Consider the following 15,405-nt stretch of genomic DNA (forward strand, 5'->3'; position numbering starts at 1 on the left):
GCAGACTCCGCCCACAATCCCGGGCCTTGCTCTGGGTGCGGGGCCAAGCTGTCTCCGACTCAGTGTCTGAGACTGCGAGAGGGTCGTAACCATGAGGGGTTCCTGCGAGAGGTCTGGGGAGGATGAAAAGCAGGAGGAAGAGGCGACGGCGGCCTGTGGAAGTCTTTCAGGGGTCCCCGAGGCCGAGCAGAGTCCCGAGGCCAACTGGGACTCCGACCTGGAGACGGAAGGTGCTCGGGGGAGGGGGCAGGCCCGACTCCTCCCCTTTGGGGGTCTTGTCCCGCAGGGGTTGGGGGACACTGGCTGGGGCTAAGGGGGCAGGAGACCCCTGTGCAGCAGAGAACGTACCCGTCTGCGGGGCGCCTCCAGCCACCTGCCCTCCCTTCGTTGCTCCTAGAAGCATCAGGTAAAAATGCAAAATCCCGCCAGACAGTGCACCAAGAGCTGTCCCACCCTGAAATCAGGCGGGTTTTCCTGTGCCCTGAAATGGAATCAGAGCCGGGTTTTCCCAATCCACAGGAAAAAACTAAGCTAATGGATGTATAGAATTTAGAACGATTTCGGTTTTTTCTCCCGCAAAATGTTTACAAAACATTTGTGGTCTGCAATCCAGGTTAAAAGACACAGCATGCAATTTGGCATCAGACAGGCAGAGGCCTGACTCTGGCAGGATCAGCTACCACCACTAGCTGTGGGATGCTCAGCGCAGGCCAGCCACAAACAACAACACTGGGTTGCTTGGGCTCATATTTATTAATAAATAAATATATAAATAAATTATTTATTTATTAGAGCCAGGGTCTTGCTCTGTCACCCAGGCTTCAGTGCAGTGGCAGGATGTTAGCTCACTGCAGCCTTGAACTCTGCACTGTAGTGAGCCTTCTGCCTCAGCCTCCTAAGTAGCTGGGACTACAGGGGACCACCATGTCTGTCTAATATAAAAGTGTTTTGGCTGGGTGGGGTGGCTCACGCCTGTAATCACAGCACTTTGGGAGGCCCAGGCAGGCGGATCACCTGAGGTCAGGAGTTCGAGACCAGCCTGGCCAACATGGTGAAACCCCGTCTCTACTGAAAATACAAACAATTAGCCCAGTGTGGTGGTGGGCACCTGTAATCCCAGCTACTCGGGAGGCTGAGGTGGGAGAATTGCTTGAACCTGGGAGGCGGAGGTTGCAGTGAGCTGAGATGGTGCCACTGCATTCCAGCCTGGGTGACAGAGCAAGACTGTCTCGAAAAAAAAAAAAAAAAGAAAATTTGTCTGGCTATGTTGCCCAGGTTGTCCAACTTTCTTTTCATAACTGTATGACTTTAAGGAAAAGATTTGCGTTGCCTGAGCCTTGATGTCCTCATCTGTCATATGGGAGCAGTGGTCCCAAGAAGCACAGGAAGCAGTGCTTCTAGAGGCAAAACATAGGCCAGGCAGTGACACAGGGCAGGGGAGGACACAGGTGGCTGTAGCTGTGCAGGGGTCCACATTCGTCCCCGTCTCCTACCAGGCACCCATGGGCTTAGAGAACTGGTCAGGGACGCGCTGTACCTGAGGTCTTACCGGGCCCATAGCGTTGTCCCTGTCTCCTGCTTTCTGCGCCAAGGGAGCGCCCAAGAGCTGAATCTCCGGCACCGTGGCCTAGGGCCCCAGGTACCACTGGAGAGACACTGGGTCCAGGCTTACAGGAAGAGGCCTCGGGAGACAGCAGCCATGGGAGTGCCCCTGAGTCTGTCGCCTACACTCCCCAGCTTCTGCCTGTGTCAGTCATGCCCTACCCTCCACATCTGGGAGACAGATGGGATTGAGGCTGTGACAGGTGGTGTGAAGCGTTGTGGATCCTGCAGGCTCCTAACCCGCTGTGGGGTCAGGGAGAGCTGGGGGATGGGGGAGACCTTCACTGAGCCTAAAAGGAGAAGCAGGTGTCACTTCAAACAGGTGGGAAGGGGAGGGCTTTCCAGCTGGAGGACGTGGAGTGGGCTGAGCCCTGGAGCATGAGCCAGGATAGTGGCCAGTGTGTTTGCTCTGTCTGTCCCAGGGCGCCCGGGCTCTGGCTTCCTCGTTGAGCTCCAATCCATACGTCAAGCGGCTGGACCTTCGAGACAATGGGCTCTGTGGGGCGGGTGTAGAGGCCCTGGCAGGTGCCCTGAGCAAAAGCAGCAGCATCCGTGGTAGGTGCTGGGTCTGGGGCAGGTGGGTAGGCGTGAGTCCTCCCTTTCCTCAGGGATGTGCCTCCACCCCTGAAAGCTGGGCTGTGTCACCTGGGGCCTGCTGGTGTTGCTGGTGGATAGAAGAGGGGCCTCATCACAGGAGGGGGCATGTGGGGTGGAGTTAGACCCTCTGCTGTGCAGCCAATGCTGGATACAAGTCCTTCCTCACCCACCCCACACCATCACTCCTCTCCCTTGCTGGCCAGCATCCCCCTCTTCACCTAGCACATGGGAGACTCCCAGTACCTGAATGCAGGATGGGAGAGTCCTTCCACACAGAGAGGTGGGGGTTGGGCATTGTAAGAAGCAGGTAGGCAATGTGGGAGTTTGATGGGGCCAGATCCAAATGCCAGTTCTGCCACTGGGGAGCTGGATACCTGGGCAAGCAGCTTAACCTCTCTGAGCTTCAGTTTCTGATCTGTGAAATGGCCCCCACAAGACCTTATGGGCGTGGGGCTGTGGTGAGCATGAAGTGAAATGCACTCTTGAAGTGATCCAAAGAGTGTGTGACCCATGTAAGTGCTCCACGCATGGCTACCTGGGCTATTATTGCCAATCCTGGCAATGGGGCTGTGAGGGCTTCTGAAGTGTGTGGTGATATCACTGCCAGACACAATCATCGATGGGGTGGCTGCCCCCCACCACAGCAGTCTCTACAGTTCCAGGAGGTAGGCGGTTTTAACTGCTTGACACAGAAGCTGGTGGACACACAGGGAGGGGGAGGTCAGGGGCAGAGGGGACCCAGACATTGGGAGCCAGAGCCACCATGCAACCCCGGGACAGTTCACCTATAAGGGCCCCTTCCTCAGCCTCAGACCTGGAGGTTTGGGGGATGGCAGAAGAGGGAGGAGGGGGTTCCTGGCTTTGCATCCCACTGGCCGAGGAGTGGTTCTGTCCCCCAGATGTGGACCTGTCGGAGAACCAGCTGGGAGTGGCAGGAGTCCAGGCCCTCTGTGCCGCCCTCACTGTGAACCGGGCCATGCAGAAGATGCAGCTGTCAGGGAATGGCCTGGAGGAGCAGGCGGCCCAGTACCTTGCCGAACTCCTGCTGGCGCACACAGACCTGAAGTCCCTGGACCTGAGCTATAACCAGCTGAATGACCAAGCAGGTAACGCCTGCCCAGGGCGCCATGGCCGTGAAAGCTCAGCTTCCTGGGGCAGGGGTGGGTGGGGGTTGGCAGGACCGCACTGCACATCGCCAGGGAGCATGTGCTCTGGCTCATGCTCCCCACACCCCACCTTGCCCCACTCCTCTTCCAGTCCAGCCACACGGAACTCTTAATTCCTTCCACAAATATCTCATTGCCCACTGCTGTATGTGCTGGGCACTGACTTAGCCACCAGGAATCCACCTTGAACAAAACCAAGTTCCTGACCTCAAGGAACAATGTTAACAACATCATTCTCAGTAATTATTGGCACTGCAAAAGAAAGTTTATGCTTCTAGAGAAGACTGGGGACCCCCTGCTTTAAAGAGGTGGCTGGGGAGGCCTCTGTGAGGTGACATTTAAGCTGAAATGTGCAGAGTGGGAAGGAGTCAGCCATGGCAAGATCAGAGGGAGAGCATTTCAAGCAGAGGAACAGTGAGCATGCGGGCCTGTTTCCCAGACTGGCAGACAGCAGTGTGACTAGGCTAGGGAGCCAGGGAAGCGTGGCCAGGCTGTGAGGTGGAGAGGACAGAGGGGGCTGCAGGGCTGTAGGCTGTGGCAAAAAGGGGGCAGATTTTGTTCCAAGTGAGGTAGCAGATGTGATTGGGATTCCTTGATCTCATCACTCTCATGCCCCTGAGCATATTCAGGAGCTATCTGCTTTGCCAGGAATTTGCACTTCTACCTGCCCCTCCTCAAATGGTCCAATAATAGTAAGGATCACCTGGGACCCTGGGTTAGGCATGCAGATGCTGACCCTGGACCTGCTGAACCAAGCTCTTAGGGGAATGCTGGTGAATCTGTATTTTAATGGTTGCCCCAGGAGAATTGTCCTTTTTTTTTGAGACGGAGTCTCACTCTGTTGCCCAGGCTGGAGTGCAATGGTGTGATCTCTGCTCACTGCAGCCTCCGCCTCCCAGGTTCAAGCAATTCTCCTGCCTCTGCCTCCTGAGTAGCTGGGATTACAGGTGCGCGTGACTACGCCTGGCTAATTTTTGCATTTTTAATAGAGATGGGGTTTCACCGTTTTGGTCAGGCTGGTCTCGAACCCCTGATCTCGTGATCCGCCCGCCTCAGCCTCCCAAAGTGCTGTGATTAGAGGTGTTAGCCACCGTGCCTGGCCAAGAATTGCTTTTCAGAAGCACTCCTCTGTCTCAAGCTGCTTAGAGCAAGTGGGGTGACATCAGCCTTGGCCTGTGAGAATTGCCCCTGGCATGTAACTGCCAGAGAACCAGTTTGCCTTCTAAGAAAATTATTGCAAGAAGTCAGTGAAATTAAGTGAGGCGGCTGGGCGCTGTGGCTTACGCCTGTAATCCCAGCACTTTGGGAGGCTGAGGCGGGTGGATCACGAGGTCAGGAGATGGAGACCATCCTGGCTAACACAGTGAAACCCCGTCTCTACTAAAAATACAAAAAATTAGCCGGGTGTGGTGGTGGGCGCCTGTAGTCCCAGCTACTCGGGAGGCTGAGGCAGGAGAATGGTGTGAACCCGGGAGGTGGAGCTTGCAGTGAGCTGAGACAGCGCCACCGCAGTCTGGCCTGGGCGAAAGAGGGAGACTCGGTCTAAAAAAAAAAAAAAGTGAGGCTTGGCAGGGCACTGTGGCTATCTGTAATGCCAACACCACTTCGGGAGGCTGAGGGGCGAAGAGTGCTTGAGGCCAGGAGTTAGAAACCAAACTGGGCAACGTAGGGAGCCCCAGTGGTGACAACAAATGGTTAAAAAAATTAGCCCCAGGCGACAGAGCAAGACTCCGTCTCAAAAAAAAAAAAAAAAAAAAATTAGCCCCAAGTGGTGGCATGTGCCTGTAGTCGGAGGCTGAGGTGGGAGAATCGCTTGAGCCCGAGATATCAAGGCTGCAGTGAGCCGTGATTGTCCCACTGCACTCCGGGTTAGGCAACAGAGTGAGACCGTGTCTTAACAACAACAAAAAATACTTTCTTTCCTCTTTAGTGCCTGTTTCCCTATTATGATGTTAAAAGCAGGTACTGATGTGCAGCTGGTTTCTGGCTCTTCTGCAGGCGCTTTCTTGTGTGTATAAATAAATGTTCACTCTGGTGTTCCTGTGAGGGTTGTGGGATGACCGCTGGAGGGTTCTGTTCGGCCATGTTGCTCCACCTTCATCTCTAGGTCTCGCTATTTTGCCCAGGCTGGTCTTGAACTCCTGGCCTCAAGAGATCCTTCTGCCTCAGCCTCCTGAGTCGCTGGGCCCACAGGCTCACACCACTGCCTAGCTTTCACCTTCCTTTCTCTACCACCCCCATCTCCTCTCTACCACAGCTGTGCCAGCCCTGTCGCCTCTTGCCGGGCCTATGGCACCAGCCTTCCATCTGGTCCCCCAGCCTCTTGCCTCTGTCCCCACCCAACCCAGTCTATCCTGGACACCTGCCACTTGCTGAAATGCTAATCCAGCCTCATCACTTCCTAAGGCCCTCCCTGACTCCTTGCCACTTGTGTGTGCTGCCTAAGCCCCTTGGCTTGGCACTCAAGGCCCCTCAGCATCTCTCAAGTGCCCATTACTCCTTCCTCACCTCACTGGCTTCACCCTCCCCAGCCCCAGCTCCAAGCCTGCGTGCATTTCCACAGGTGCCTCTGCCATTTGCAGTTTCCTGTGTCTCCTCCCCACTGTGCATGCACACACCCCTGGGGAATTCCTCAGTCCTGAGTTATCTCCTCTGTCCTCTTTCCTGACTGTCCCCAAGACAGGTTGGCCACCACTCCATTCTCACGCCTCCCCCTTTGCAGTCTAAATGAATAGCTCACATCCCATACATTTGCATTTATATCTCCCCCATGAAATGTGAGTTCCTTAAGGGCACGGCAGGCCCACGTTAGTTTCATGTCTGTGACCCTCCTGCCCAGCAGAGGCTCGGCACGCAGTGGGCATCAGTGTGATCTTTTGAAGGAGTGAAGAGAGTGAGTCAGAAGGTCTCTCTTGGCGTTTCTGAAGGGGAGACACTGGGACCAGCCCTGGCAGAAAACACAGGACTCACTGAGCTTAACGTGAGCTGGAATCACCTCCGGGGCCCAGGAGCTGTGGCATTTGCCAGGGGACTGGAGGTATGAAGCCCCCACCTAGTCGGCCCTGCAGCCTGTCTGCTGGGGCCTGTCTCCCAGGGGCCACCTCCCTGTCTCTGCAGCTCCTCGGAAATGAACCTTGGATCTTTTAAGCGCAGCTTAAAGACCGTTTCTTTAGGTGATTTTAATTTTCCTGGCTTCACTTAGTGACCACAATACGCTGTGCTCACCGTCACATCGTTTCCTGAAGGGTCACTGTTGAATGTCTTGCACCTTCCCCAGACACCATAGACACCCAGCTGGGAAGGGACATCCGTGCAGTCCGGTGACACACGCTCATTGTTGGGCATATGCAGGTGGTTTCCTGAGATGACACCTTGCACCCTTGGATGCCAGTGCAGCCTCTCAAACACCCACCTGTTCCCTTCCATGTTGTGGTTCACAGGGCTTGGGAATGGGTGGCTCAAGCTGGTGCTAGGGTGGTACAAGGCGTCTGCGATGTCCCCAGTGCCAGATACCCTGTGGGGTCCTCAGGCCATGGCAGCTGCTGTCTTGCCCTGATACAGGGGCTGACCTTGGGGTCCTGCCCCACAAGATGGCATGTCACACTCTGTCTTGCCAGAGCACCTACCCTTCTCCCCATCACAGTACCCTGGGCAGGTTTCATCCAACAGCTGTTCACTGGATCTTGGGATCCCTGCCCTCCAGAGCCATTAAGTGGGTGTGGAGCCTGATCAGTGTTTCTGGGGCCTGCTGCTGCTCTGCACACGCCCCTTCCAGTCTCTCTGAGGGCCATTCACGTCTACACCGCTCCTTTCCTGTTGCACTCTGGGCCACTGGGCTCTGTTGACCACCATCATCCAAACTGCTGCCACCAGGGGGTCTGCATGGCACTTTCCTGACCCTTCCTTAGAGCCTCTCCCCTTCTGCCCTTTATCCCTTATCTTTGCACCTCAGGGCTCCTGGTCTCTGAGACTGTGGCACCCTGGCTTGCTCCACTGTCAGATGGAGTCCCACGACTTCACTCTTTGGTGTTCTAGGCAAACATCTTCCTTAAAGTTCTAGACATCTCATACAATGGCTTTGGGGATCCTGGAGCCTCTGCAGTGGGTGAGGCTCTGAAGGCCAACAACGTGTTGGAGGAACTCAACATGAGGTGAGCATCCCCGAGGGGACACCCCAGGAATCCTGGGCTCCGTGATCTTGCTGCTGAACCACGCAGTCTACCCGTGATGGGGATTCCCGTGATGGGGCTTGAGCCACAATCCCAGAGCAGCTCTGTCATCCTCATCACCAGAGTTTATAATTTTATTAATTTATTTAAAACAGCATCGCTGGCCTTGAACTCTTGGGCTGAAGCAGTCTTCCCACCTCAGCCTCCCAAAGTGCTGGAATTACAGTCATGGGGAGTTCCTCATTGTTACATAGAGACCTGTGATTCCTACAGCACAGGTGGATGGCTGTGAATTGCACACGGTGTATAAAGCATCTCCGGCAGAGCCTGGTGCATGGCCCGTGCTCCATGCAAGCTTTCCTCCCTTGCAGAAGACGAGCCAAGGCCAGGTTCTGTGGCTCACACCTGTAATCCTAGCACCTCGGAAGGCTGAGGCGGGAGGATCCATTAAGGACAGGATTTTGAGATCAGGCTAGGCAACAGAGCATGACTCCATCTCTATGAAAAATCTAAAAATTGTCCATCTCTGGTGGCATACACCCATCATTCCTGGTACGTGGGAGACTGAGGCAGGAAGATTGCTTGAGCCTAGGATTCAGGAGTTCAGGCTGCATTGCAGCCTGAGTTAACAGAGCGAGTAAAACGAGCCTAGTCTGGGTGGGGCAAGGCAGGACCCTGACAAGTGGGCCCGGTGCCTGTTTTGCTCAGCACGTGGCTACTGGAGCATGCCCTGTGTGAGGGGCTCCTCCAGGCCAGGCAGTGTCCCAGCCTAGCCAGGAGGCACAAGCCCAGAGGGAAGAAAAGAGGCGGATGCCAGGGAGGTCATGGGCCAGAGGACAGGGAGGTCATGGGCTGCTGTGGCTGAGACCCTCCCCAGGGGCAGCTCCCTGTGGGCAAGAAGGCCCCACTCAATCCTGCCCACCTTTCCTCCCCATGGGAGGAGCTAAGACTAGAGGCAGCCACAGAGGCTGAAAATGGAGGTGCAGCCAGAGCTGGGGTCTGAGAAGTCAAAGAGAAGTGGGACTGGCTCCGGAGACAAAGTGGTCCAGGGCGGTCGGTGCTTGAGGCCTGGAGTTTGGGAACAGCGGGAGGAGGAGAAGCCTTGAACATAAGCTAGGTGATTTTCTGGAACAGGCGTTGTTGTGGTGATAGGCATGAGGTGTCAGCTGGGGCAGAATACGTGGGAGCACTTGCAGAGCTCAGAGGAGCGGCAGCTGGTGTCCACCAGGACAGGGACGCTTTAGGCGTGTTTGCTGTGTGATTCCTCTGAACGGTGTCATCTCCACCGTTTACCTGTTGACCTGTCCAGGGTTCCTGGGGTGTGAGTGGACGGCTGGAACGAGAGACCCAACCTGGTGGCTGCAATGGCAGCTCCAGTGGGCACCCTGGGGAAGTGGGTTCTGCCCCGCTGCTTGGAAGGTTGCACAATGCATGTGCCTGTTGTCTTTGTTGCAGCAACAACCGCATCTCTGCGATGGGAGCCCTGAGCCTGGGCCTGGGCCTCCGGGTCAACCAGACGCTGAGGATTCTCGTAGTGAGTGCTAGCCTGATGACTGAGACCCCAGCATAGACCTGCCCTGTAACAGTCCACACAGATCCCTCCCCAGCAGCCCCCACCCAGGGGCAGCAGGCAGGTGCACACAGACTTGCTCGCTCCCTTGCCACTCACCCTGCATCTGGGGCCTGGCCCTCCTCTTCTCCCCTTCATCCCTCCCAGCCTCTCTCCCACATCTTCCTGCTGCCTTTCCTCCTCTGTGGGCTGGGGTGCTGCTCTGCTGAAGGTGGCTGGGCACCCCTTGTGTCTCCCTCATCTTCTCCCTTGCCTTTCCTCTTGCCTTGCTGGGACCCAGGTCCCACCCAGGTGTTCTGTTGGCCACTGCTCAGGCCAACCTGACGCCTGGTGTTCCCAGCTGGGGTTCCTTCCCCTGGGTTTGCAGGTGGGGAGGGAGTGCTGAGCAGGACAGAGAGCAGAAGACAGACACAGGAGGGAGGCAAGCGGGGAGCAGGTCCCCAGGGGACCACTGTGCCCACAGCAGGTACGTGCTGGGGGAGATTATTGCCAGCTGGGTACAGACACCCAGCTCTGTTGGCCCTCAGCTCCCCACCCTAGCCTTCCCTGGGCTTCTCCCGTAGATCTCCTCCCCTGCTCCCTGCCTCACAGGAACCTGGACCTCTCTGAAGCATAGACCCGCTTTTCGAGTCACTTCATAGACAGTCCTCTAAATGTCCCAAAGTCACATGGGAATGTGAGAGTCCAACCTGAACGCATACCCCCCTCTAAGGGCCATCTCCTGGTGGGGGGCTCCTTCTTCCTTCTTCCCAAGTCACCAGCTGGGACCCAGAGCCTGTCTGCCCCTCCCTTTTCCACACCCTCCTTCCCACCTTCTGCAGGGGCTCACCTTGCTGACTCCTCCCTCTTCTGACTTCCCCTCTTAGCTTCTGTGTACTTGCAGGATTCCTGGCTGCAGTTCTTTCTTCCCAGCTGCTACCCAGGACCAGAAACATGCCCTGCTTTAAAACTGTTGGAGTTTTATCCCCTCTGGATAAACCCAAGCTTCGAGTGCATCATGTTGTGCGGACCTAGGTGTGGTGGCTCACGCCAATAATCCCAGCACTTCGGGAGGCTGAGGCAGGCAGATTGCTTGAGGTCAGGAGTTTGAGCCCAGACTGACCAACATGGTGAAACCCTGTCTCTACTGAAAACAAAAAAATGAGCCAGACATGGTGATGCACACCTATAATCCCAGCTACTCTGGAGGCTGAGGCAGGACGATCCTTTGAACCCAGGAGGTGAAGGTTGCAGTGAGCTGAGATCTCACCACTGCACTCCAGTCTGGATGACAGAGCAAGACTCTGTCTCAAAAAAAAAAAAAGTAACGTAGCATGTCATGGGGGATCTGGGCTCTGCCAGTCCCTCTCTTCCAAGTTCAGTGCTCTCACCCCAAGCTTGGAGTACACGCACACACACACACACACACACACACACGGTACTATTTTTCACCCCTGCCTTTGTTCCTCTGCTGTTCTTTCTGAAGTGTCCAGCTCCGGCCACCTCACCTGGGAAGCTCAGCTGAGCCCTGCCCAGATACACATCCTCTCCCAGCCTTTCCCTCCCAGGGGAGCTGGTGCACACTCACTCACTGCGCTGATCACACCACATTTCCTGATGCTTCCTTTCCCTCCCCTCTCCCCAGCAGGCAAGTTCTTAAAGGCAAGGGTGTGTCTTGTGTGTCTATATCAGTCAGAGGCCTCTCCCTTCCTCTCTTCCCTAGCCCAGCAGCCTCACCAGAGCATTCTGTCTGACTGTCTGATGGAGACACCTTCTGAGCTGAGACAGTATGGCCATAGTGGCTGTGTCCTCGGAGATGAGGAGCCCCTCCTTCCCCTTCACGTTGCTCTCTGGCCTTCCCGGACCTGGCTTCTCACAGCTTTGTGTGCGTGTTTCTCAGGTGTCCAGGAATCCCATCCGAAGTGAAGGCTGCTTTGGTCTCCTCAAGTCTGTCCAGGACAATCCAGCCTCTGCCCTGGAACTACTGGATTTCTCAGTAAGAGCATTTTATAAACCTCGTTTCTGATCCTCCCAGCAGCCCTGTGAGATATCATAATTTTAGAAGAAGAAAGTGAGGGTTAGAGAAATCAAGAGCCCTGCGCAGATACATGGCATGGCAGAAGCAGTGTTGCAATGGGACTTGAGTGCAGGCACGGGACCACTCGGCTCTGCCCCCTCTGGACTGGTGGTTCCACGAGATCTTGCCTGGGGCCCCTGCCTGGGTTCTTTATTGGCTGAGAGAGGATAAGTGGAGGTCTGGGCACGATGCTCCCTATCCACTGAGGTTTAGATCTGCAGGCGCAGCACCTGCAAGGCTGCCCTCTGCCCCTCCCCTGACTGTCTGCAGGTGGACTGTGGTGCTGGAAGGTCCACTTGAGTGGCTGTGAGAGAGATTAGGATCCCTTTTCATTCAACTTTGCCACTTTTTTTTGAGTCAGGGTCTCACTCTATCACCCAGTTGCAGTGCAGTGGTGTGATCGTAGCTCACTGCAGTCTCAAATTCCTTAGCTCAAGTGGTCCTCCTGTCTAAGCTCCCCAAGTAGCTGGAAGTACAGGTACAGGTCACCATACCCGGCTACATTTTTTAGAGATAGGGGCTTGCTATGTTGCCCAGGCTGGTTTCAAACTTCTGACCTCAAGTGATCCTGTGCCATGGTCTCTCATGTCTTGGGTGAATTTTGATTTTTTTTTTTTTGAGACAGAGTCTCACTCTGTCACCCAGGCTGGAGTGCAGTGGTGCTATCTCGGTCTCTGCAACTTCCGGCTCCCAGGTTCAGGCAATTCTTCTGCCTCAGCCTCCTGAGTAGCCGGGATTACAGGTGTGTGCCACCACGCCCGGCTGATTTTTTCTTTTTCTTTTTGGTATTTTTTTTTTAGTAGAGATGGGGTTTCACCAGGTTGGCCAGGCTGGTCTTGAACTCCTGACCTCAGGTGATCCACTCACCTCGGCCCTCCAAGTGCTGGGATTACAGGCATGATCCATTGCGCCTGGCAAATTTTGATTTTTTAATGTAGAAAAAGTGCCAGGTGAGGTGGCTTACACCTATAATCTCAGCACGTTGGGAGGCTGAGGTGGGAGGATCCCTTGAAGCCTAGAGTTCAAGACCATCCTGGGCAACACAGCAAGATCCCCATCTCTACAAAAAGCTTTTTAAAAAATTAGTCAGGCATGTGGCACATACGTGTAGTTTCGGGTGCTCAGAAGACTGAAGCAGGAGGATCACCTGATCCCAGGAGTTTGTGGCTTCAGTGAGCTATGATTGTGCCACTGCACTCCAGCCTGGGGAACAGGGCCAGACTCTGTCTCAAAAAAAAAAAAGGGAAGGAAACAAAAAAATTGAGTTACAAATCAGTGCTGATTCTAACCCTGATTTGTTTCAACCCAGACTTGAGTCAAAGCCTTTCTAGAAATGTGTGTGTGTATTTTCAATTCTTCAGATTTGGGACAACCGATGTCAAACGTCCTTACCGTTTCCTTCTAACGGCCTGTTCTTGCCTTAACCATCTGCCTGCTGCTCTGAGAATTCCTGCAGCACTGGATCTGTCATTCTAAAAGAAATAGAATGTCATATGGCATTATCCTGCCCGAATATACACTTACTTGTCACAATGTATGGTCATTATCAGAAGCCCCTAGTCTCGTGGGAATGCCATGGGCTTTGGAATCAGTTCAGGCTTGGGACCAAATCCTGTGTCTTTCAATGTGCGATCCTGGACAAGATTCTGAGTCAAAGAATCATAAACAATCAATAACTAGCCTGGGATGGGCATGATGGTTCACGACTATAATCCCAGGACCTCGGGATGCCAAGGCAGGTGGATCACCTGAGGTCAGGAGTTCGAGACCACCCTGGCCAACATGGCAAAATCTGTCTTTACTAATAATACAAAAATTTGGCCAGAGTTGGTGGCTCACGCCTGTAATCCCAGAACTTTGGGAGGCCGAGGCAGGCAGATCACCTGAGGTCAGGAGTCCAAGATCAGCCTGGCCAACATGGTGAAACCCTGTCTCTACTAAAAATACAAAAATTAGCCAGGTGTAGTGGTATGCACCTGTAATCCCAGCTACTTGGGAGGCTGAGGCAGGAGAATCACCTCCAGGAGAATCCAGAGGCAGAGGCTACAGTGAGCCGAGATCACACCATTGTACTCCAGCCTGAGCAACAAGAGTGAAACTCTGTGTTGTAAAAGAAAGAAAAAAAATTAGCTGGATGTGGTGGTGCCCACCTGTAACCTCAGCTACTCGGGAGGCTGAGGCAGGAGAATTGCTTGAACCAGAAAGCGGAGGTTGCAGTGGGCCGAGACCGTGCCGCTCCACTCCAGCCTGGGTGACACAGTGAGACTCCATCCCAAAAAACAAAAAAAACAAAGAAAAACAATTAGCCTGAATCGAATATTCTATTTTCTATTCCTTAACTGTTGTTATCTGTTATCACTAGTATAATCTGACTAGCCCAGATTTTATTCTGAGCTTTGAGGGAAATAGTTTTGAAGACTTATAGTTCAAGGAAAATCTTTCCCTGACTTGTGTGTTTGTGAAACGGGGCTAACGCCTACCCCGCAAGGCCATCATGAACATAAGCTGAGATGACAGACCTAAGGGAAAGGCCTTGCACAGAGAAAGACTCAATCAGTGCCGGTTCTGTTCTTCACAACCCCTTGGTTTTTAGTTTTTAATTGAGGAACAACATTTATGCTGAAAAATGCACAAAGATTAAGCATAGAGCTTGGAGAATTTTCACAAACAGCATTGGTGTCTATGTAACCAGCCCCCAGATCTGGAAATACAGCATAGCCGGGCGTGGTGGTGGGCACCTGTAGTCTCTGCTATTCTGGAGGCTTAAGCGAGAGGATAGATAGCTTGAGTCCAGGAGCTCAGGGATGAAGCAAGCTATGATTGAGCCACTGCACTCCAGCCTGGTGACAGAGTACGATCCCATTTATACATAAATAAATACAGCAGGCCTCTAAACATCCCCCATTGTCCCGTTCTCTACTGGATCTTACTAGTTTGTGGGTATGAGATTGTCATCCACAGGAGAGAAGCCGCTGGAAGGAGCTTCTCTGAGACCTTGCATGTGTGAGTGAAAAATGGTCAAGTTCTCAGATAGTAACAAAGTTCATCCTTGTAATGGGTGTCTCCTCAGGATATCCAGGTGAATGCAGAGTTTGATGGCCTTGCTAGCTCAGTGAAGGGAATTCTTCCAGAACTCTGTATAAAGACTGGCGCTTGCAGAGTGGAGTATAAAAAGGAGTTGCTGCCAGTCTTCAGATCAGTCCTGCCAGCGTCTGTCCCTAAGTGACCTCGGAGTGTGGCTTCCTCATCTCCAGTCAGCTGCTTTGACCTCCAGGGTGAGGAGCTCTTGACTCACGAGGCCTTGTTACCACTTGTGTCTGCACCGAGTCCCCACGTCAGCCGTGTGCTAAGTCCTATGGAGCTGGCCTTCATGGTGCCCACACACCTGTACCCTCCTCTGTGCCCCACGGACCCTGCACTCATCTGGGCCTTCATGTGCTCTCACTCATTCCTGTCACACAAACCCCTACTAAGTACTGCACATTGAGCTGGGCATGGTATCCAAGATGCCCAAGCAAGTCCCTGCCCTCCCCATGTTCATGTTCTGGTGACCTCAGGAAACTATTAAAATATAAGGGGGGGTGCACACTCTACTTTTGAGAGTACAAACAGGCACAGCCTTTTTGGAAGGCAATTTATCATCATGCACTGAGAGCCTCAAAACTGCCTGTGCCCTTTGATACAATCATTTGACTAATGTGCTCTAGAGAAATAACCAGAGATGCATAAAAGATTGATGCCTAAAGATGCTCATGGGGCCGGGTGCGGTGGCTCACACCTGTAATCCCAGCCCTTTTGGAGGCTGAGGTGGGTGGATCACTTGAGGTCCGGAGTTCGAGACCAGCCTGACCAACATGGTGAAACGCCAGCTCTACTAAAAATACAAATTTAGCCAGGCGTGATGGCACACACCTGTAATCCCCCCTACTCAGGAGGCTGAGGCAGGAGAATCACTTGAATCCTGGAGGCAGAGGTTGCAGTTCTCACCATTGCACTCTAGCCTGGGCAACAAGAGCAAAACTCTGTCTCAAAAAAAAAAAATGCCCATGGAAATGCTGTTTATCATAATGAAAACTGGAAGTGTCCCCAACAACAGGGGATTGGCCAACTAAAATTTGGCACTCTGCGAATGTTAAAAGCCACATGCTCAAAGAACGGTTAACAATTCATGAAAATACACATGATTAATGTTAAGTGAGAAAATTGGGAAGAAAAAAATCACATGGCAGCTGGGCGCAGTGGCAC

The 15,405-nt window shown here is 53.6% G+C and overlaps 1 protein-coding gene across 1 annotated transcript; it reads left to right on the forward strand.

Annotated features, from left to right (window-relative positions):
- The first annotated feature begins 1 nt into the window (after position 1).
- LRRC74B (leucine rich repeat containing 74B) lies at positions 2 to 14,982 on the forward strand. The gene is made up of 9 exons (XM_012508103.2): positions 2 to 230; positions 1,497 to 1,639; positions 2,025 to 2,157; positions 3,099 to 3,305; positions 6,293 to 6,402; positions 7,401 to 7,516; positions 8,990 to 9,068; positions 10,984 to 11,079; positions 14,231 to 14,982. The coding sequence occupies exons 1-9, from the start codon at positions 92 to 94 to the stop codon at positions 14,384 to 14,386; spliced, it is 1,179 nt and encodes a 392-aa protein (XP_012363557.2). The 5' UTR covers positions 2 to 91; the 3' UTR covers positions 14,387 to 14,982.
- Positions 14,983 to 15,405: the final 423 nt, after the last annotated feature.

The sequence above is a fragment of the Nomascus leucogenys genome, chromosome 7b (genome assembly GCF_006542625.1).
Source record: "Nomascus leucogenys isolate Asia chromosome 7b, Asia_NLE_v1, whole genome shotgun sequence".
Classification (NCBI taxonomy): domain Eukaryota; kingdom Metazoa; phylum Chordata; class Mammalia; order Primates; family Hylobatidae; genus Nomascus; species Nomascus leucogenys.

What these genes read in the sequence shown, in the direction of transcription:
- LRRC74B (XM_012508103.2), top strand. Translation starts at nt 92, where the DNA reads ATGAGGGGTTCCTGCGAGAGGTCTGGGGAGGATGAAAAGCAGGAGGAA. An exon ending in CATTTGCCAGGGGACTGGAG is followed by an intron (nt 6,403 to 7,400) that starts GTATGAAGCCCC and finishes TTGGTGTTCTAG; the next exon opens with GCAAACATCTTCCTTAAAGT. An exon ending in AGACGCTGAGGATTCTCGTA is followed by an intron (nt 9,069 to 10,983) that starts GTGAGTGCTAGC and finishes CGTGTTTCTCAG; the next exon opens with GTGTCCAGGAATCCCATCCG.